General features: G+C 43.6%; 1 protein-coding gene and 1 long non-coding RNA gene across 4 annotated transcripts in view; one reads left to right on the top strand and one right to left on the bottom strand.

Annotated features, from left to right (window-relative positions):
• The window catches only part of LOC101788521 (zinc finger protein 543), a 50,997-nt gene that overhangs the window by 12,023 nt on the left and 17,557 nt on the right, over positions 1-21,417 (bottom strand). The window contains exons 1-4 of one of the 3 annotated variants that reach the window (XM_023566069.2): positions 10,617-10,791; positions 8,521-8,647; positions 7,788-7,883; positions 1,385-6,733 (exon numbers count right to left, since the gene is read on the bottom strand). In XM_023566069.2, the coding sequence (XP_023421837.1) occupies positions 5,109-6,733; positions 7,788-7,883; positions 8,521-8,647; positions 10,617-10,733 (1,965 nt within the window). In that variant the 5' untranslated portion in view covers positions 10,734-10,791 and the 3' untranslated portion in view covers positions 1,385-5,108. Of the gene's footprint in view, positions 1-1,384; positions 6,734-7,787; positions 7,884-8,520; positions 8,648-9,886; positions 9,891-10,616; positions 10,792-21,417 lie in introns of those variants that run through there. The other 2 variants (XM_063252311.1, XM_023566071.2) reach the window with 2 other exon arrangements.
• LOC134476689 (uncharacterized) lies at positions 136-13,137 on the top strand. The gene is made up of 2 exons (XR_010048499.1): positions 136-791; positions 6,598-13,137. It is a non-coding gene; the product is annotated as an uncharacterized LOC134476689 (long non-coding RNA).

The raw sequence follows: 21,417 nt of genomic DNA, 5'->3' as shown, positions 1-21,417 counted from the left end.
GGTACTCAGCCTTGACGGTTCAGGCGCAGGGAGACGACGCACACGAAAACAGCAGGAAGTCCCGCCTCTACTTCCTTCAAGATCGTCCCTCTCGGGCTATGATTGGTCCAGTCCATGCATGGACAAGCCGCAATGCCTTAAGGGTAACACAGTTTTTTGTGTTCTTGACGCCCGCCTAGCGATGGATACTTTCAAAGAGCATATTTTTATGTGCATTTGACGGAAGGTTGCCTCCTCATAACGCACATAAATAGGGGATCCAAATTCTCCATTATTTGCCCAACTAGGTCCTCAGCAAAGGCTCATTTTGGCCTCAGGCTGGTCTGCGACTTCGCGGTCTCGGTGAGGTTGATACACATCAACGTTTCGAGGGCGTCTGGGGAAAGCACAGAGGCAACATACACGCATAAACAGCGTTGTAACTGGTTTTGATGACATTTGAGGCTAATATGAATGGACAATGTAAACGTGTAGTCACTATGAGTCACTGCAAAGATGAAGGAGAGAACTTGAGAGCGATTCTGTGCTTTCCAAAAGTGAGCGATTTTCCCTGCCAGCAAGGAAACAGCAAGAGTAACAGACACGCCGAGAGATTACACAACTACAGATGCCTTGAGGCATACGAATGAAAAATGTTGAGGATGGCTGTGAAATGATGTAATCAAGAAAACGAAAATTTAGGATCGCCTGGGAGATGGCACACAGAAAGGCCATTTCTCCTTCAATAGTCAGAGGAAAAGACAAGACATCTGAATGTTCCAGCTATGCTTGGCCTTTTTCAGAAGTATCAGGTAATGTGGAGGGCATGTGGAACTACTTTTCTAAAATCCCAATCACTCAGATTCCTGGAGACCTACTACCTTAGGTCTCAAAGAGGTGTCAAAGTGACTATTTCACTTTGACAGCCCCTCTTGGCATTGATCCCACCTCCAGCCATGGCACTTTACCTTATCTTGCTTTGGTGCACTAACTTCTGTGCTTTCCAAATTACAAGGAAATGGCAGAGTTTCCTTGCTTCATTCTTAAATTTAGAATCTTATTCGTTAATTCAGCATATTATTTTAAATGCTAATCTTTATTATTTAAGTATGGTGAAGCTAAAAGATCCTGAGACGCTTGCCACTCTTATCTCTTCTTATGTTAGAAGTTAAGAGTTGTAAAGACGTAAAGCATACATCCTGTCATCAGGGCACGTAGGGAACTAGGATTGGTCAAACCAATGAAGAAAAGGCAAGTGGGATGGATATTCAACTCCGTGGCATGAGCATCTGCCTGGCAAACACAAGGTCGTGAGTTCAATCACCAGTACAAAAAAAAAAGGCAAGTACAAGACCCTTGATTGTTTCTGAAGGAGTGATCAAGGGCAATAAATAAGCTAGGCAGGTTTCAGATTCATTTAATCTTTTTATTAGTATGTGTTTGCAGTTCATGCAGTTTACAGTCATCTTGGAGAGTGGTTACATGTATGTATTACAGCTTTTGTTTTAAATCCCCTTCCCTCCTCTGGTTCCCCTACCCTCTTTTGTATACTTGTTATTGTCTTAGCTCATTATGGCATACAGTGTTTACATTAACTGGAGTTACTACATCCCTGTACGTGGCAATCTTTATTCCTCTCATTTCCCCTTCCCCTCTTCCTCACCCCTCAACCTTGTTCCCTAGGAAGAGTCTGAGTAGAGGCTGGCCCTGGGTTAGTGATGGCAGAGTTAGTACTCCCATTTGTGAGATCTTCATAAAAGAAGCAGTTGAAGGATTGGGGTTCTGGAGTGTGTGGTTTGCATATGAAAAGCATACACTGAAGGAAGTCCTTTGCTACCACATGGAATTGGGTAGTCCTTGAACAGGCAGTCTCTACAGTGAGCTCCCATTTCTCAAAACACAACAGAACACACCTCCAAATTAAAAGGAGAAATGAATGTGAATTTTCTAACCTATCCTGTATGCCAGGTATGGTGGCATGCGCCTGTAAACCCAGCACCCTGGAGGACTGAGGCAAAAGGATCAATGAAAGTTTGAGCCAGCCTACATATATAGTGAGTTCAAGGATAGCTTGAACTATATAGTGAGACCCTGTCAAAAAAATAAATAAAAAAAAAAAAATAAAACAAAGAGGGGAAAAAAAGTTATCCATAAATCAAATTAAGCACAGAAACATAAAAAACAGTCTCACTGCCTGGCCCATCCCCTGTATACTGTTCCAAAGGAGGCAAACAAAGATTTTGGTCACAAAATTTAAATATCTATGAGCAGATACTCTATAGTTCTCAAAACTGAAGTACCGTATCATTGAGCACTTACAGAAGCAGCCCCACTTCTGACAATGGAGAAAGGCCATCTTTGACCTATAATCTACATAAGCAAGCTTGATACATAGACTAGATGTACCTAGTTTCCAGCACTATGTCTTCACAGGGCCTGTTCCAGGCCTCTCCAGTCTATACTATCCATCACTTTTGAAGTTAGTTTGAAAGAAAAAGTTCATTCAACACTAGCTCTAGACTAAAAATGGGTGGAGAAAGGCTGGCAGTAAAATATATTCTCTAGTACACTTGAAAACAAGACATGTGGAAAACAGCTTAGGACCAAAAAACTGTAGCGATAAGGGAATCAAGACAGAGCCATTGCTATACATGAATGTGTCTCGCACTTTGGACTGATAATCCTGGTGTTTAGTGCTCCATTCTTGGGAATCATAACCACTTAAATGAGAGGACTGTTCAGGACTTTCTTTTGTAGGAACTACCCTTCCACCACTGTGAAGCCAACTATAGCAGGTTGACCAAAAACACTAATTTTAGATACAAGAGCTCTCAAAATATGGGGGAATTTATTGCACCAACACAAGGCTGGTTTAGCACTTGCAAGTCAAATCCATGGTATCAAGAGGCTGCAGATAAACAGGCTCCATAATTCTAACACTCATTCTTAATAGACACTCTCAGCAATTTAGAAGGGAAGCTTTCTAGATTACATTACCATCTACATGAAACCAAAGAGCTATGATGTTTAATGCTTAACACTGAGTATTTCCCACAATCATCAACCACACAAGTATAAATAGCTGTTTTTCTCCTTTAACATACTTGAAGATACTGAAGTATGACAGAATAAATGAAAGTAATGAAGATTAGAAATTGGTTTACTATTAGCTAATAGATCTTACTATGAAGAAAATCCTGATACATGTTAAAAATACTGATTGAGTTAGGCAATGTTGTAACATGCAAGGTTGACACATGCAAACATCCCTGTTCTGCAAATGATCATGTGGAAACAACACAATGAAGCTGGGTGAGGTAGTACCTGTGATCTCAGCTACTCACACCAGGAGGCTAAAACAAAGGGATCCCATAAGCCCAAGAGTTAGAGAGCAGCAAGAGCCACACAGAGAGGATCACTGAACCACCACCACCAAAAACCCAAAAACCTGTCAGTGTCACATAATGGCCCACAAAACTTATTTACATTAAATTCAAGCAGGTGGTAGTACACACCTGCAATCCCAGCTACTCAGAGGTTGACACAAGAAGACCACAAGCTCTAGTTGCCAGTCTGGGCAACTCAGTAAGAACTAGTCACAGAAGTTTAAAAACATCGCTGGGATAGAGTATCTGCCTAGCATGGATGAGCCCCGGGGTTTATTCCCAAACCCACCCCCACCCAATAAAAGGAAAAGAAAAAAAATCAATAAAATATGTCCAGGGTTTATTACCTGAAAATTACAAAACATTTATGAAATAAATGAAAGAGGGTTTAGAGAAGAAAAAAAACATTCATGGAAGGCTCAACATACAAATCTTTTTAAGAATCTACTGTACAGTTTCTATAATATAGGAAGATGGTTCCTAAATGTACAAAAACACGTGATAAAAATGAAACAAAGCTGTAAGAATAAAACTGATCTGGAAAGACCTAACAATTTGTTCCAGAACAAGGAAAATATAATTACTTTATGCATTTCATAGCTATAGCAAAACAAGATAGTGCAGTAATGACAGAAGTTTTGGCCTCTGTCAAAAATGTACAAAACCAGATCAAAAACATAGAATATGCAGAAATAGGCACCATGGGGGCTGGGAATTTAGCTCAGCGGCATAAGCGCCTGCCTTGCAAGCAGGCAGTCGTGAGTTCAATCCCCAGTACTGATAAAAAAGAAAAAGACAAAAAAAAAAAAAAAAAAGGCCACCATGAATTATATCTAGTTGCTTATGACCAAGACATAAAAACAATTCAATAAATGTATAGTCTTTATAATAAATGGTATTCAAACAAATGCATTTCTCAACAATAATTAAATTCAACCTATACTTTATATGGTAATACAAAAATTACTTTAATATAGACCAGAGATTAATAAGGAAAAGGTAAACTCAACTTTTAGAAGAGTTGGGTGTAGTGGCAATGCCTGAAATGCCAGCACTCAGGAGACTGAGGGAAGAGGACTGCTCTAAGTTCAAAGTCAGCCAGCATGAGCCACATAGTTCAAGACCAGCCTGAACTACACTTTCCCAAAATAAATAAATATATAGATAAAATTTTTAAATGGTTTAGAAGAAACCAGGTGAAGTAGCACACACTTACAATCTCAGCACTCTGGAAAGATAAGGCAGGAGGATCAAAACTTCTAGTGGAGCCTAGGCAACTTAGCAACTTATTGAGCTCCTGTATCACAATAAAAAAGAAAGCCAGGGATATAGACTACTGCCAAGTTCTTGGATTGAATCCTCAGTACAAGACAAGAAAACAGACAAAATCATGCTATCCCTGAGATAACATTTCAACATACGCTAGCAGATGTAGTCAAGACCTTACCAAAACACAAGCACAATAACCACTGAACTTTCTCATGGTTGAATTCTCAGATGAAAAAGACTGCAGACTGGGTCGATTTCAAACATGACTCTTTAGATGACAAATGATAAGGCTGAGCTAGGTGGTACATGCCTATAATACCAAGGTGACTAGGTGGGTGACTGAGGCAGGACTCCCACAAATCGGGGCCAACCCAGGTTACACAGTGAGTCCAGGCCAGCCTAAACCACATATCGAGACCCAGTCTCAAAAACAAACAAGTAAACAAAAAAAAAAGAAATGATTATTTATTTTCTTCACAGAGATGGTGCTAACCGAGTTTCCCTCTGGTATGAGTGACCCAAGGCTGTGTTAGGCGATTCCCCTGACCAGTGATGTTCCTCACTGGTTACATGGAGAAAGTCCTTCCCTAACATGAGTCCTTCTATGTTGACAGAGGCTTGCACACTTGTGAAAGGTCTCCCCTCCGCCACACTGTCAGGTTTCTTCTTCATGTGTCTCCTTTGATGCTGTGTGAGGGAGGAACTGCAGGTAAAGGCCCTTCCACATTCATTGCACCGATAGGGCTTTTCTCCTGTGTGGATGAAGGAGTGGCGGATGAGGTGTGCACTCCGCAAAAAGGTTTTACCACACTCCATGCATTTGTAGGGCTTTTCCCCACTGTGAATTCGTTGGTGCCTGGTTAGTCCTGACCTATGATTGAAAAGCTTCCCACACTCCATGCATTCCGATGGCTTCTCGCCTGTGTGGATGCTGAAATGACGAATAAGGTCTGTCCTATCACTGAAAGCTTTCCCACACTCTTTGCACTCATAGGGTGTTTCTCCAGTGTGGGCTTTTTTGTGCAAGATGAAAGTAGAGCGGTGAACAAAGGCTTTTCCACACTCTCCACACACATATGGTTTTTCCCCAGTGTGGATGCGCTGGTGTTGCTTGAGGTACGACCCACGGTGGAAGGCTTTCCCACATTCTAGGCACATATATGGCTTCTCCCCAGTGTGGGTAACATAGTGGTGGATGAGGGCTGAACGCTCACCAAATCCTCTCCCACATTCATTGCACTGGAAGGGCTTCACACCAGTGTGAATCTGCTGGTGCCACGTGAGGTACGACCGCTGGTTGAAGGCCTTGCCACACTCTGAGCACTGATAGGGCTTCTCTCCTGTGTGGATGAAATAGTGTCTGGTGAAACCTGCCTTGTCTCTAAAGGCTTTGCCACACTCATTGCACACAAAGGGTTTCTCTCCAGTGTGGATCCTGTTATGCAAAATCATTGTGGAGCGGTAGGCAAAGGTCTGTCCACACTCCGTGCACTTGTAAGGCTTCTCTCCACTGTGTGTGCGCTGGTGCCGACTAAGATGAGTCCCACGGCTGAAGGCCTTGCCACACTCCAGACATTTATAGGGCTTCTCTCCGGTATGGACCATCTGATGCTGGAGGAGTTGAGTGCTCTTGCGGAAGGACTTCCCACACTCTGAGCACTCATAATGCCTCACTATTATGTGAACCCACTGATGGCGAAGGAGAAAGCGTTCCTTCTTAAACAATTTCCCACATTCTTTGCATTTGAAGGGATTTTTTCCTTCATGGACCAAGTGATCTGCGGCTGACCCATGGGAGTCACAGGTATAGGGAGCTGAGGGTGAAGAGATGTTGCGAAGCCCAGTCCCTGAACACACGCTGTCAGCTGACCCCATGCCATCACCTCCAGGGCTCCTAGTCCTAGGAAGCTTCTCCCTTGGGGCCTCCATCTCTAGTCTCAGGAGTCCTTCTTGTACTTTGCAGGGCCTGTCCTGACCCTGGTGCAGCTCCAACAGTGAGTCCCTAGAGGCTCCTTCTGTCTGATGGTCTTGGAGCAAGGCTCTTGCCAGTCGGGCATGGTAAGGACTGGGCTTCGTGCTGTTAAGTTCTGTGCTGTTATCTGAAGGAAATGCAATATACACGAAAGGGACTGTAAGTGACAGCAGCTCCAGAGAAAGGAAATCAGCATTTCAGTAAGAATTAAGATGAAAAAAAAGACTCTGCTCCTGGAATGATTTAAAATCTAGGAAACCCACTTGTGAAATGTCTTTCTTTTTGTTCCTAGGACTCTTGAAACTTTCTTGCTGTCACACAGTATCACCTTTTTTTTACTATTAACTATGAAAAATCTTACCTAGTACTAGTCAGAAATGGTTATGATAAAGGAAGCAATGAGATCATTCCACACATTCAAAATTCATTTACAAAAAATAATGTCCAGCATAGTCTAACACCAGATTCTTGAGACCTTTGAAGGAAAACTCAGAGGAACTGCTTGTGTCAGATGACAGTGTCTGAAACTGATATCCCCACTCAGTCAAGATTAGGGAGGATGACCTGGTGTGGAGGCACATACCTGTAACCCCAGCACTCAGGAGGCAGGAGGATCACCGATAGCTCAAGGTTAGCCTCAGCTACATAGTCCAAAGCTAGCCTGAACTACCTAAAAAACCCTGTCTCAAAAAAAAGACTGGGAGAACAGGATGACTAATAACAGCATAGCCAAGGAAGCACTGAAAGGAAGAGACAGTGGCTCTCCATTATGTCTTTTTGGACACAAGCTAGGGCATAGTCTCTAACCCCTACACCCACTTTTGTCTGAATGTATTGTCAGTGACTATAAAGGGAAGCAGTGTACAATGGAGAGGAGTGACATCTTTATTCCCTCATCTGGTGGCAGCCAGGAACGCATCAGCCCCTGTGCTGTGGACAGTGGGCAATGCATCCATGAATTCTCATGTGGCAGACTTCTGTATTATATCCTGTAGTTTCCCAGAGGCAGCAGCTTGTGAAAGTCCTGCGATGTGGAGGGCAGAGGGAACCTCCGACAAAAGGATTCATGGCCCAACTGCCCCAGAGGCCATTAAAAAATGATTCCCAGAGTTCAGAGGCAGGGATTGCCGGTGAATCTCTTAGCTGCTGTTACTCCCACCCACGCAGTGGCTGGCACATACCTGGATGGGAGCTTTGGGAGAGGACTTCTGCTGCTGCCCATAGATCCTGGCTGTGCTCCAACTGGTAGATCAGCTCTGATTTTGACCAAGGACAGCCTGTGTAGTAAAAAGGAGGAGACAGGGATTGGTAGGAAACAGAATATTTTCAATCTAGTCTGAAACTTCAGGATGGGAAAACCTCAATGAAGAAGCTTCTGGGTTGCCAAAAGAATTAAACAGTGCAATGTGAACAAACAATATAAACAAAAAGATTATGAGAATGGCAAATGTGTTAGTCTCACAGGCTACCTGCATCATCTTTCATAAAATAACTAAGGCAGGAAGCCTTTCTACAGACAGCAAGAGACCTGCAAAGAAAGCAAGGATGAGAAGATGAGAGACCTATAGTAAAGTACACCTGAGCTCCTTCTCAAGAACTTCACTGAGCCTGCGAGGGACTTGAATTACAAATTCTGACCCAGCACTGCATCCTTGGCTAGAAAGGCTGCCTTGGTTCTGCATAACACTTCATGTCCTTCCAATGCATCCCTCTCCTTTATCACCAAACATAGATTATTTGTCTCCCAAATCTTGCTGACTGAGACACAAAGAGAAGGAAGAGTCAAATGCAAAGATATGACAGAAAGTATAAAACAAAGAGGGCACTTCTGAGGTCTCAATGAACAGCAAGGCCTGGAATCAGAGGGCAAAGGAAGGGAAAATCCAATGGCCACATGGCCGAGGGGAGCCTTACCCACAGTGACCAGATGCTCACAAGTCTCCAGCATCACCTCCCAGTATAACATCCTCTTGGAAATGTCCAGCTGCCCCCACTCCTCCTCAGTGAATCTCACAGCCACATCTTCGAAGGTGACAGCCATCTGGGAAGTTGAACAAAGAATCTTTCTAGGGACTCTTGGATAGGATCAGACTTGAGCCAAGTAAAAGACATAGACACTCAAGGACGAGATCACCAAGCACCCCAAGAGGGCTGAGCCCTGTGCTGTGCTTCAGTGTAAGGAGGGTACTGCCTGAATGGATTGCAGCAGTGTACACCATAGAAGTTTCATAGGCAGGAAGACACTGCAGACTAAGTTTAGGACAGTCTCAAGTGGACTATAGACTACATGTAGCAAGTGCTCAGAGCTACTGAGAAACAGGAAAGAGTAACAACAAAAATAATACACAGATACGACAATAGCCCCTGTCTTAATGGTCCTTACTGAGTGCTTGGCGCTTGTCATGAGCCATGGTAAAGCTACTACAATCAGACTCCAGAAATCAATACCTGCTTGTTGTGTGACCACAGGACCCTTCTTTGTCTGCACCTCTAGTCTCAGATCAATCTTTTTCCACCTATCCACTTATAAGAAGAATGAAAGAAAAAAATGTTTATAAAAGAAACAGGGGTGATGGCCACAGTCTCAGAAGTCAACGCTATCATCCTCTCCATTTAAAATCCACACTGAGGTCCAGGAGGTTCTATAAATTCATGCAAATATATGGTGTATGAAAGAGGCGGGATTTGAACTGTAGGCAACCCAGTTATGGAGAAATGCCATTCCCCTGTGAGCAAAGTTAACCCACAGTTAATGAGACTGTAATGCATTCCAGATAAGCTTCACTATTATATCCTTACTAGCCACTTTTGCAAATGTTTCTGTGGACTTGGCTGAAGGAGGGGAACCATCATCATCCACCTTATTAAAGAGACATCTGAGGTACTGTCATCTATCTGTGATGTGGTAGGGCCTGAATCAGCTTGTGGAGTCATCTGCATCCCTTCTGGATCCCAGTTTCCCATGGAGAATTCAAAATAATCCACTACCTTTATTCCCTACCTGAATCTTGCCAGGTCTTATCACTGAAGCTAGGATACTTCAAGAAGCAGAAACAAGACTCTAAGACAGCATGAATATGGGCATGAGAACCTGATGTCTGGACTGGCATCATGTCCCTCCTAGGTAAGTAGAAAGTAATGTTCACCAAAAGATCACATAGCTAGGTATAGTGGCACAACTCTGTAATTCTAGCTACCTAGGAGGCTGAGGCTGGAGGATCACAAGTTCAAGGTTAATCTGGCCAATTTAAAGAGGGGATGTACATTACATATAAAGCACTTGTCTAGCACTTATAACGCCCTAGGTTCGATCTCCATTAAGGGAAGAGGGAAATCCCAGGTCACTGCGGATTTCTTTTAAACCAATGTGTGTTTCCTGAGTGACAGGAGTCTCTGCCAGATATGCCAGTCTAGAACGAAGTACACTTGCCTTGCAGTTTTTTTTTGTTTTTTTTTTTTTGTTTTTTTTTTTTTTTTTATCGGTACCAGGGATCGGACTCACGACTGCCTGCTTGCAAGGCAGGTGCTTATGCCGCTGAGCTAAATCCCCAGCCCCCACTTGCCTTGCAGTTTATGCTGGGGAACTCCTGACTTTCCCCGTGCACTTTGTAGAAAACAGTGTAACAACAGGCATGATGACGGGCACAGCAGTCAGTTTCTGATCAGGGCAGAAAGGGAGGCCAAGCAAAGATTCAGAGGCAGCGTCACCAGTAAGACCGAGTGTGGGACAAGGTTGCCCAGCACAAGAGATCTTCGTGAGGTCTGGCTCCTGGGTCTCAAGCGCAAGGAACCCGGAGAAACAGACCAGGTCGGAGGAGGGCGCAGGACTGGCAGACTCAAGGCCACAGTGTGGGGCTGCGTGCACCCAAGTGCCAGCTGACATCTCAGAAGGAGCCGCCCTCACCGACAGTCCCCTTCCCGGGAACCAAGGGATGGACTAACTCGCAAACAGCGGCCTCAGCCTCTCTGAAAACCAGAGGAACCACAGAGCCGGATCCTCGTCCACTCACCTGCGCCGCCGCCATCACGGATGCCGAGCAGCGTGAGGCCAGCGACCTCCAGCGCCTCCCCAGCCTGGGCGGGTGACCTTGGTGGACGGACCTGTCTTCGGCCTCAGTTTCCTCCATATAAAATGCGAAGGAAACACAAGGCGCGGCTGGCGGCTAGCGGGCACGTCAACCCGGCGACCATGGGGCACTCCGTAACGGAGGAAGCTCCCAGCTCTCAAAGGACCCGGAGAACCCAGGAGTCTTCCTTGCAGCCACGCCTCACACCCCACGCTGCGACGCCAGCACTCAAATCAGGCTGCCTCAGACGCCGGAAGTTGTCGCGCGAGAAGGCAACCGGAAGTCCCGTCCCCCCCCCACGCGCTTCAGACCGGAAACATGCCTTAACGCAGTTTTTTTTGTTTTTTGTTTTTTTTTTAAACTGACGTCCTCCTAGTCGTGAGGACTTCTCACCGGGTTCCCGGTTCGTTTGCTACAGCGCTAACTTTTACAGTGAGTTTATGTCGGTGGTAGCAACTCCCTCATTATCGGAGGCATTCCTGATGGGAACATTTACCCGTGGTTAAAGTGATTCAACAAGAGAGGCCCAGCAAGGTCTCTTTACCCCATCTCTGCAAACGGGATACACATAATTGCTGCAAGGCTGTTTGGGGACAGATGGGCGACAACTGCAACACATCATGCAGATGAAAAGGTACTGCTCTTGTTTTGATGACATCTAAAGCAAAGGTCAAAACCATTCTATACAGAGAAAGTAAATGAACACTATGTGTTACTGAAAATCCAAAAGGGACAAAGAACAGTACTTGAAACATGCCATTTACCTGACAACAGGAAAAGAGTAAAAGTAACAAACAGAAATTGAGAGATCAGTCAACTACAGACGCCTTAAGGGACAACAACTGAAATTCATTGAAGATCTGTGAAAAGATGATAATCAAGAAAAAGGTTGGTAAAGTGTTCGCAGGCCTCCGAGATGCCACACAGAAAGACCATTTTCTCCTTATAAAGTTAAACAGAGAAAAGAGACTTAAAGTCATGTTTGCGTATCTGGACCCTCAGTTATGTGTTGCCCTTTTCAGAAATATCAGACAATGAGAAGGACCTGTGGAACTATTTTTCTGAAATCTCAATCCTGGCATCTCTTTAACTCAGTGGTCTTATGCTTGCTTCAGCAGCACATATACCAACTCTGGTCTTTAGACTACAATTGTACCTTGGAAGTATACTTATTCCAAATTCGAGTTCCAACGCAAAATTTGATAACTGAGCATATTTTTATCATAAGCAATAACAGAACGCTAGGTGTGGTGACCCATGCCTGTAATCCCAGCACATGAGGGGCTGAGACAGAAGGATTGTGGCTGATTTTTCCTAGAAGGCACCTCCCTCCCTGTGTTCTTTTCACAAACTCAAACTTCAAACTTCCCACTTTTCACCCATGCCACAGTACTCCTTCAGTCTGCTGATAAAACGTCATTCTGTTCACCCCTTTAACTCCGCCCCTGTCAAATTCCAGATAAAGTCCACAGTTCTTTCCCAAAACCTCCAGAGGTTGCTTGCCTCTCTTCAGCAGCCTCCAGTGCCCTCAGTAAGGTGTTTTCTTTTCTGCTCTTTTTCTCTGTCACACCACAGAAGACCAAACATTGCTGTGAGTTCGAGGCCAGCCTGGGTTACAAAGTGACCTAAAATGCACAGTGAAACCCTGTCTCAAAACAACAACAAAAAGGGCTAGGGATATAGCTCAGCAGCACAGTACCTGCCTGGCAAGCATGATGTAGTTGAGTTAGAGCCTACGTACAAAAATTATTTCTTGCCAGGCGAGAGATCCTGTTTCTGTTTCTATCTCTGTCTCTCTCTCTCTGTCTCTCTCTCTCTCTCACACACACAGACAAATGGAAAACCAAATAATTGGTCCTGAGGCTCAAAAGTTACCCTTAAAAATTTTCTAAGAACTTTAACAAATTTTGCAGTGATTTCTTTATTGTGGTTTTCAGTTTTCCTCTTAGCTTTGCTGCTGGTAGCACTGCTTTGAAGCCATGGTTACAATATTTTACATGAAGTGCAAAAAAAAAAAAAATACCCCAGTGAATACTTTCACACACTAACACAAATTCCATGTCATCTGGGTGAAAAGGGTGCTTAGACTTAAGTGATTTTGATTTCCCTTTGTGTCCCCGGGGAGGCATGACATATGCCTCACTTTCGGCCTGTCAGACTTTTGGTTAGACTATGGAGCAAGGTTACTAACACCAAACACATTTTGTTTTTCAAATTTTGCTGGTCAAGTAGTGAACAGTTCAAAGCTGGAGCCATCCAAGGTATCACTGTATCTGATTATCACTACTTCAGCCCCCTTGGCATGGATCTTGCCTCTTTGTGGTTCTCTATAGTTTGTCTTGGTTGGCACATTGACTCCTTATGCTTTGGAAATTACATGGAAATGGTTGATTCTACTTTGCTAAGCTTTTAAAATTCATTAATGACTCTGGCATATCATTAAAGGTCAATTTTTTATTATTCATATATGGTGAGGACAAAAGATCCTGAGACAGTTTCCATTGAAGAGATACCACCTATGATTCCTAAGATAAAAACTATGCATCATGCCATGCAGGGCCAGGAGGGGAAATGCCAGTTTTTGCCAAACAGGAGTAAGGAAAAATCAAAGGCAAGAGTATTTGTTGTGCTTTTTCAATGAAGAATGGTCAAGGAAATAAAGAAGCTAATCAGGTTAGGGTTAGCTAGTTTCAGTAGAGGCTGTCTCTAGTTACTTGATATCTGGTCCTGCATTAGTGATGGCACAGTTCCTCCATTTATGAGACCTTCATAAAAGAAGCAGTTGAAGGATTAGGGTTCTGGAGTGTTTGGTTTGCATATGAAAGGCACACACTGGAGGAAGTCCTTTGCTACCACTTGGAATTTGGTAGTTCGGGAATGGGCAGTCTCTACAGATCAGTGAGCTCCCATTTCTCAAAACATATGCTGAATACACTACCTCTCCAAATTAGGAGCAAACACATATGAATTTTCAGAAAGTTATCATGTGAGTCAAAGCAAGCATAGAAACAATCAGTGAGTGCCAGGCCCATTCACTTGACACTATTCCAAAGGAGGCAAAATAGAGTGGCCACTGAGCAATTAGCTGAAACCACTCAATTGCAAGATGTTACAGAGTTTTGCTTGCAATGAAATAAAAACTCTGTGGAGTTGGGGGTGGTGGAACATGCCTACAATCCCAGCACTTGGGAGGCTGAGGCAGGAGATCCCTGAAGTTTGAGGCCAGCCTGGGCTACACAGTGAGTTAAGGCCAGCCTGAACCATACATCATGAGACCCTGTCTTCACATACATACACACTCTGTGAGCAGTCCCAAGCCTTACCTCTTCAAAACTGACATGCACTGTCACTAACCAATGCAGAGGCAGCCCAGCAAGGCTATCTTTGGTCTAGAATCTGAAGAGAGGTAAGCTGGACATACACCAAGAGACCCCAGGCCCCTAGTGCCCTGAATGTCTTTGGAGGCCCTGTTACTGGTCCTGTTACATACTGGAGGTCGCATCCTAAGCAACATGAAAGGCTGGTGAAAAGGAGAAAAAAAGTATTCAAAGCTAGTCTGGAGGGAGACAGAGTGACCTCTTGTTGCCTCGATTTCTCTTACCTTCTTTACACATGCAAAGGCTTTTATTGGGAGAAAGCTGGAGGAATACAGAAAGACAAATTTTCACATCCTTTCATTCCTGGTCATGCGTGGCTCTTCCCACGTGGAAAGGAAAACAGACTATGCCCTCTTGGGGCCAATATCTGCATACTTCCTTTTAAACAGATCCACTCATCTCATGACACACTTTTCTGTGCTGTGCTTTACTATATATATATAGAGAGAGACAATGGAGCTGAGGAAGTCACTCCCTTCCATCCATTTAATTCTAAACAGGACCATACGACACTTCTTCTGTTGTCTTGACAGACAGGAAATAACAAAAGCCCAGCTCTCTGATACTCCAGGCAGGAACACATGTGTGCTGAACCTCCTGGCCTGGCTCCAGTCACCTTCAACACACTGTCACCTCTTTAAGGATTTATCATTTTGTACTATATGTCACACATTAAGATCAGAATGACACCAGGACAAGCATCCATGCTGAAAGCCCCTAACATGATTCCACACCTGGTCCATCATTCCTGTCAAGCTCACCTGGTGATTCAGCCGGGCATGATGGCGTAGGTCTGTAATTCCAGCACTTGGGAGGCTGAGGCAGGACCACCGCACTTAGAGCCCAGGCTGAACTACATAGGGAGACTGTCTCAAAAACAGAACAAAATCACCTAGAGATTCAGCGGGCGGTGCCTAGGATGCACATCCTTTAATTTCCGAAGAGCTGATTTAGCAAAGGCTGCTGGTGTTGCTACTTTTGTGTGCTCTGACCTACGTGCAGTGCTTTGTCACTGTGGAACCATTTCTCAGTTTATGCTGGGTCTTTTGTTGGCATGAGCTTGCTCTGAGCACAAAGCAATAAATGCATGTCACTTGCTACTGGGTACACACTGGGAAACTCCGTTGCCATACACAAGAGCCTGGCCACATCCACCCTCTCCACTGTAACACCTTTATCTGACTTGGGGGGAAGTGGTGCCTTTTACACTCAGATGAGGGATTAGGACAAGCAGCTTCACTTTTTTTATTTTTACTTTTGAGTGTAACACTCAAAACTAGTTTATTTGATTACTAGAGGAAAGCTTAGTCTAATTAGACTCTTAGTGAGTCTCTTAGTACTGAAAAAACTATAAAACACCATTCAAATGAAAAATAACTGCATCTGATCAATACAACTGACCTGTCACTCAGCAATGGAAGGAAATCAGACTTCTTATCCACTCTTAGTAGCTGGCACATGGCAGATAACTGCTCAGTAAACAGTTATTAACAGAAGGACACACGGCTTTGTTCCTATGTACTGATGCCCAAGTCAACATTTCTCTTGGGAGCTCTCCTAGCTCTGACCCCCAACATGCACCTTTTCTCATGCTTCCTGCATGTGGAGAAGCTGCAGATACTATAAGCGCCTGATGCTAAAACTGAACCTGTCTCCTTAATTTTAAAGCTCCAAACCTCCCCAATGCCACGACTTACCACAAAGTTACACCAATCATGACAAAATAGCATTGGTACAAAAACAGACAAACCACCAAAGTACAATATAAAGTCCCAAAAGAGATACCGACATAACAGACATTTAATTTTTGGCAAAGATGCTAAAGCAATTACATGGAAAAAGGACTGTACTCTATACGGGAACAACTGGATATCCACATGCAAAAAACCCAAACCTTATAGCACATCAAAAATGTCTTAAAACATCTAAAAGCCAACTCAAAATGGCTCACAGTGGGTTAGATAAAGAGAAGGTAGGTATGGCCTTAGTTGTTGCTTGGCTGAAGTCATTCTCTCTGGGATAAAATACATCTTTTTTCCTTATCATACTACTGACATTACAATGACTATGCATGTGTAACATTTATTTCACTGTTTTCAAGGCACATCCATTTACTTATAAAAACGTTCACTTTAACATTCTTTATGGCTGAACAGTATTACATTACATAGAAATATCACATCTTTTTTATCCCTCCTTCAGCCGATGGCCATCTTGGTGGTTTCCAAGATCTAGCTATTATAAACTGTGCTGCTATAAACATGGGTCCACATATATCACTGTGGTATGATGTTTTTGTGTGAAGATACCCAGGAGGAGAACAGCTGGGTTGAATGGGACCTCCAATCCTAGGGGTTTTTGTTGTTGTTGCTGTTTTGATCTTGAGACAGGGTCTTGCTTTTGCAGTACAGGCTGGCCTTGGGCTCACTTTGTAGCCTAGGCTGGTCTCAAACTCACAGTGATCCTCCTGCCTCAGCCTCCCAAGTGCTGGGATTACAGCAGTGTACCATCAGGCCCCGCACAATCCTAGTTTTTCGAGGAATCTCCATACTGATTTCCACAGTAGTTATACCAGTCTGCATTCCCACCAACAGTGGACAAGGGTTCCTTTTCCCCCACAGCCCCTCCAGCTTTTGTTATTGGTTGATTTCTTAATACCAGACATTGTTTCTGGAGTGAGGTGGAATCTCAGTGTTGTTTTAATCTGTATTTCTTGAATGGCCTGTGCTGTTGAAGCAGCTTCACTTTTAAAGAAAATCTTAAAATCTTAAATTTTTATCCCCTAGATTACAGGCCTTCTTGTTACTAACTGCTCCACTCTCTCTGGTTAATCTCACAAACAGCTCACGAAAGTAATAAAGCATTCACTACATTCTCTAATCTCAAATTACACATAATGACACAGGAATTACGATTTCCACATTCTTTAATTTTCTCTGTTCTTGACAGAGGAGATAACTTTTAATAGCAGTACAAATAGTTACACAAGAAATTAATGACATGTGCTAGTGGAAATATAGAGCATTTACCTGCCCATATGTCTGTACAGAAATAAAGGAAAACATGAAATACTTCCAAGTCACAAACCTGTGGACATGTCTAAAGATGAGGCATGGTCCTTTCTTTCCAGACTTTCTCCGTACTGTTACCACAAACTAAATCCTGGATACTATGATGATAATTGCTACAGCTAAAAAAATAAATTGCCACAGCGACTGTTTTACCATAGTTTACAGGTATAAAACAATTGCTTTCTTTTTTTTTTTCGGTACTGGGGATTGAACTCATGACTGCCTGCTTGGAAGGCAGGTGCTTATGCCGCTGAGCTAAATCCCCAGCCCCAGGTATAAAACAATTTCTAATGCTACCACATGTAGGTATTGTAGAAAACTAGTTAATGTTGGTTAAAGAAACCTGAACTTAGCATTTCAGTCTCACTAAAACCACTGAAAAGTTACAACCCAGCTGGCTTGAGTTTGCTTGTCCTTAAAGCTTGCACATTTCTCTCTTGGCTGCAGCTTGGGACATTGGATTTCAAGCTATGTGCTGTTCCCCAAAAAGAGGCATGACTGGCTTTGTGTGCGTAGACTGTTCCTCTCAGCAATGTGGCTCCCGTGGGCATCTGCCAGTCTTCCCAAGGTCTAGAACCGCGTGTGCCACACAGCATGCCCAGTGCCAACTCTCAGCAACGAGGACTGAGTGGGACTTCCCATTAGACATCTCACACAGGTTGTTCCAAGTTCCAGATGTAGCTTAAATTAAGCACAACTTACATTGGTTGCATACTTTCATCCTGTAAGACTCTTCTTTCTGCCCTTTAACAGAAATAAACCACAGCCATTTAGGATGACAAAATGGTGAGTCCTGTGAGTCTCCCTGGAAATCATCAAACCTGGAGGTGTCTTTAGGACTCTGACATAGCCACTCATGAGTTTTAAAACTTTGTACACTGATATCAGATACCTGGAAAAGAGCCCAATTGTCTGTGTTAAGGGTATGGCGAGAGGCTAAAATTAAAAACACATGAGTTTAGTAATTCACAAGTGGCTGGGAAGTCCATGTTCCCCGATGGGCCAAGCCCCGAGGCTCCAAGACTACTCTGTGCGTGTATATACAGTGATAGGCAGGGCTGGCAGATTTAGATTTGGCAGAAGACTCAGAGGGCAAGTTTAATCCTGGGATGACTCAAGAGGGCGGAGATGATCTTACGTTAAGAAGGACAAGGGGCTGGGGCTCAGTGGTATAAGCATCTGTTTGGCAGGTGCAAGGCTGAGTTCAATCAATGCCCGGTACTAAAAAAAAAAAAAAAAAAAAAAAGAAGGATCTTGCCTTAGTGATATTAGTTTTACTCATTTCCTCGAATCCAGACATTCCCATATTTCTGCATGGTCACAACAAATTTTGCAGTCAGTGGGTGGGAGAGGATGTCCCATCCCTAAAGAGTCAATGGGAAGCTGGGTGAGGTGGCACATGTCCACAATCCCAGCATTCAGGAGGCTGAGGCAGAAGGATCACTGTAGGTTTGAGACCAGCCTGGGCTACAAAGTGAGTTCAAGGCCAGCCTGAGTGCATAGTTAGATTCTGTCTGAAAAAGACCAAAAAAAGAAAAAAGGGGGTCAATGGGAAATCTCAGGTGGGTAACACTGATAATCCCAAACCTCCATTTTATCTCTTAGGGAATCATGCAAAGTTAGCCACTGTGATGGCCCAACACACTGGGCCATCAAAGGCCATGCAGACTGTCTGCAGTGTCGTCATATCATACACAGTGCAAACTATAAACACCGTGGGGGACATCAATTATAAAACACCTTGCTGTCATGGCCACTCACCTAAACACACATGCATGGGCAGTCCGCTAAGGAACAGAAGGTGGGGTGAACAGAGTGGGCAGGGATGGAGGTGGGAGTGGCATGAGGAAGAGGAGAGAAGCTTCATGGGGTTTAAGTTGATCCACACAGCAGAACTGTGGGGAATTTATTTAAGATGTTTCTCAGGCACCTCAAGTACAACACCTAGAAAGAAACGCATGTACCAGCCTCTGCCTGCTGTTGCCCCTCTTGGCTTCCCCAGCCACGCTCACTTCCTCAAACCCATACATTCCCCATATTTCTACATGGTCACAACAAGTTACACAGTTCTTAAAGACTTTATTTCATGTGCTTGGAGGGATGGCCAAGATGTATCCTTAAATGAAAATAGGTTCCAGATAAAGGGACACTGTTCCATGGACTACAGTTCTACGGGAGCCTGCATGGTATCCAGTTCCTTAAAACCAACCTTTAAAGTGCAACCTTGGCAAATTCCCTCATCTTTCTGTAAAACGGGGGAAATAACATTAACTACCAAACAAAGATGCCACAAAGGTTGACACAGTTTCAGAAGGGTACAATTGTACATTTGCTTGGTCTTATAGCAATTATGACTGTATCCCTAGGGCCACATGGTGATACATGTGTGCTGGCTCAGGGTGCACGAAAGATGCAGAAGGCCAGGCACGTTGGTGCCCACTGGAGATCCCAGCACTAAGACTGCCATGAGTTTGAGGTCAGCTTGTGCTAAGTCAGTTTAAGGCCACCCTTGACTACGCAATGAGACCCTGTCTCAAAAATTAAAAAAGATGCAGGACAACCAGTGGGCAACAGACGTAAGAGACTCAGCCAGGAGATGATTTGGGGAAGCTCTATGGAACACTGAGGATAAAATTCCAAAGGCAGGGAATCAACTGAAAAACAGGAAAAGTTAGAAAAACAATGGTCATAACAGGCCCTGGAATATAAAACTGTTTTCATTTTGGGGGGGGGGGATTGGTACCGGGGATCGAACTCCTGACCTCGCACTTGCCCAGCAGGCGCTTATGCCACTTATGCTAAATCCCTGGCCCCGTTTTCTTATAAAGAAGGATGAAAAAAGGAATTTTCAGAATCCAGGAAACGATCTTCAAGTTGGAGAGGTGGTTAGCACTATTCCAAAATTGGAATTAAGAGGTCAAAGGAACACTTGAGAGACCTGACTGTATCTGTGATAGTGGTAGAAGCCCCTGTGCAGGGTCTGAGTAAAAGGAATGTCAGGGTGTGGGGATAAGCAGCACACAGAGCAGTCACCTAGGACACATCTGTGAGAGCACAAGGAAGAGGCACAGCAGAGCAAGCCTCAGGGACAAGCAGGACAAAAACAGGCTGAGGGGGACGCTGGAGAGTGTGTGCAGCTAACTCTATGCTATAGGTTAAGAAAATAGTTAATAAGAAAAAGTTAAAGACTAAACAGTGAGAGGATGGTGCTGGGCATGGTGGGACATGTCTACAATCCCAGCACAAGACCAGCCTGAACTACATGCTGAAACTCTCTCTAAACAAACGAAGAGATGAGAGAAAAATGGGTAAAGGAGGAGTGCCTGTCCAACCACAAAGGACCAGGGTGATCTGAGACTAGGAGCGATTACTTTCACTGAAGTAACAACATGAAATGTAACAACAAAGTGCTGGCGAATTTTATACATAAACCTTCCCTACAGAACACAGCTCTGAAAAATCTGCAAATCACTCTAAATTATAAAATCAGGTCACAGAAACACTATAAGACTTCCATTCCTCCAGGGAATTCAGGATTTCTATTCCATCAGCAAGATAAACACCCAGACAGAGTTTTGTGTATTTTTCTCAGATGTCCTACTCTGGCATTATAAACTTAGCACAGAAATGTAAGATGTAAAAAACAACCATGTGGAAATTAAGTCACTGAAACACAAAAACCAAAAAGAAAGCTCACAAATTCAATAGCAGGTTAGCTATGAAATTATCAGTGAGTGTAAAGAAAAGCAAATGAAATTAATATGAAGAAAAAAAAGAGGCTGGGGGTGGATAATAGCAAAAGCACTACCATTCATGTCGTTGGATTCCTGGAAGAGAACAGAAAGAATGAGGATGAAAATACTTGAAGTAACAATAACAATCTCCCAAATTTGCCAAAGAGCATAAACCTACAGATAAGAAAGTTGAAGCTCAATGACTATACCAAACAAGGTGAAAAATTCTATGTCTGAGACTTCATACCTCTAACCATTAAAAAGAAAAATATTTTGAACGTTTGATGGACACAGCACATTATGAACTGGGAAACGACAACTGAAATAGCAGATTTCCCATCAGAAAACATGGCAGCAGAAGAAATAAACATAACTAGTAGAAGAGACAAGAACTGCTAACCTGGACTCCTACAAGCACATCCCTCAGGAACAAAGAGAACCCAAGGACACCTTCAGATGAAAGAAAACAGTGAGCACCCATCGCAGGTCCACTCCAAAAGGGAAGCCACAGGAAGATCACCGGAAGGCAACGTAAGCCCAGGAAGGTGTGCCACTTCCTGAG

Source organism: Cavia porcellus, unplaced genomic scaffold, assembly GCF_034190915.1.
Source record: "Cavia porcellus strain 051 isolate PalLab524CR breed Dunkin Hartley unplaced genomic scaffold, mCavPor4.1 scaffold_7, whole genome shotgun sequence".
Lineage (NCBI taxonomy): Eukaryota > Metazoa > Chordata > Mammalia > Rodentia > Caviidae > Cavia > Cavia porcellus.
Note: the sequence above shows the minus strand (reverse complement) of the source record. Positions and strands in the feature narration are given on the sequence as shown.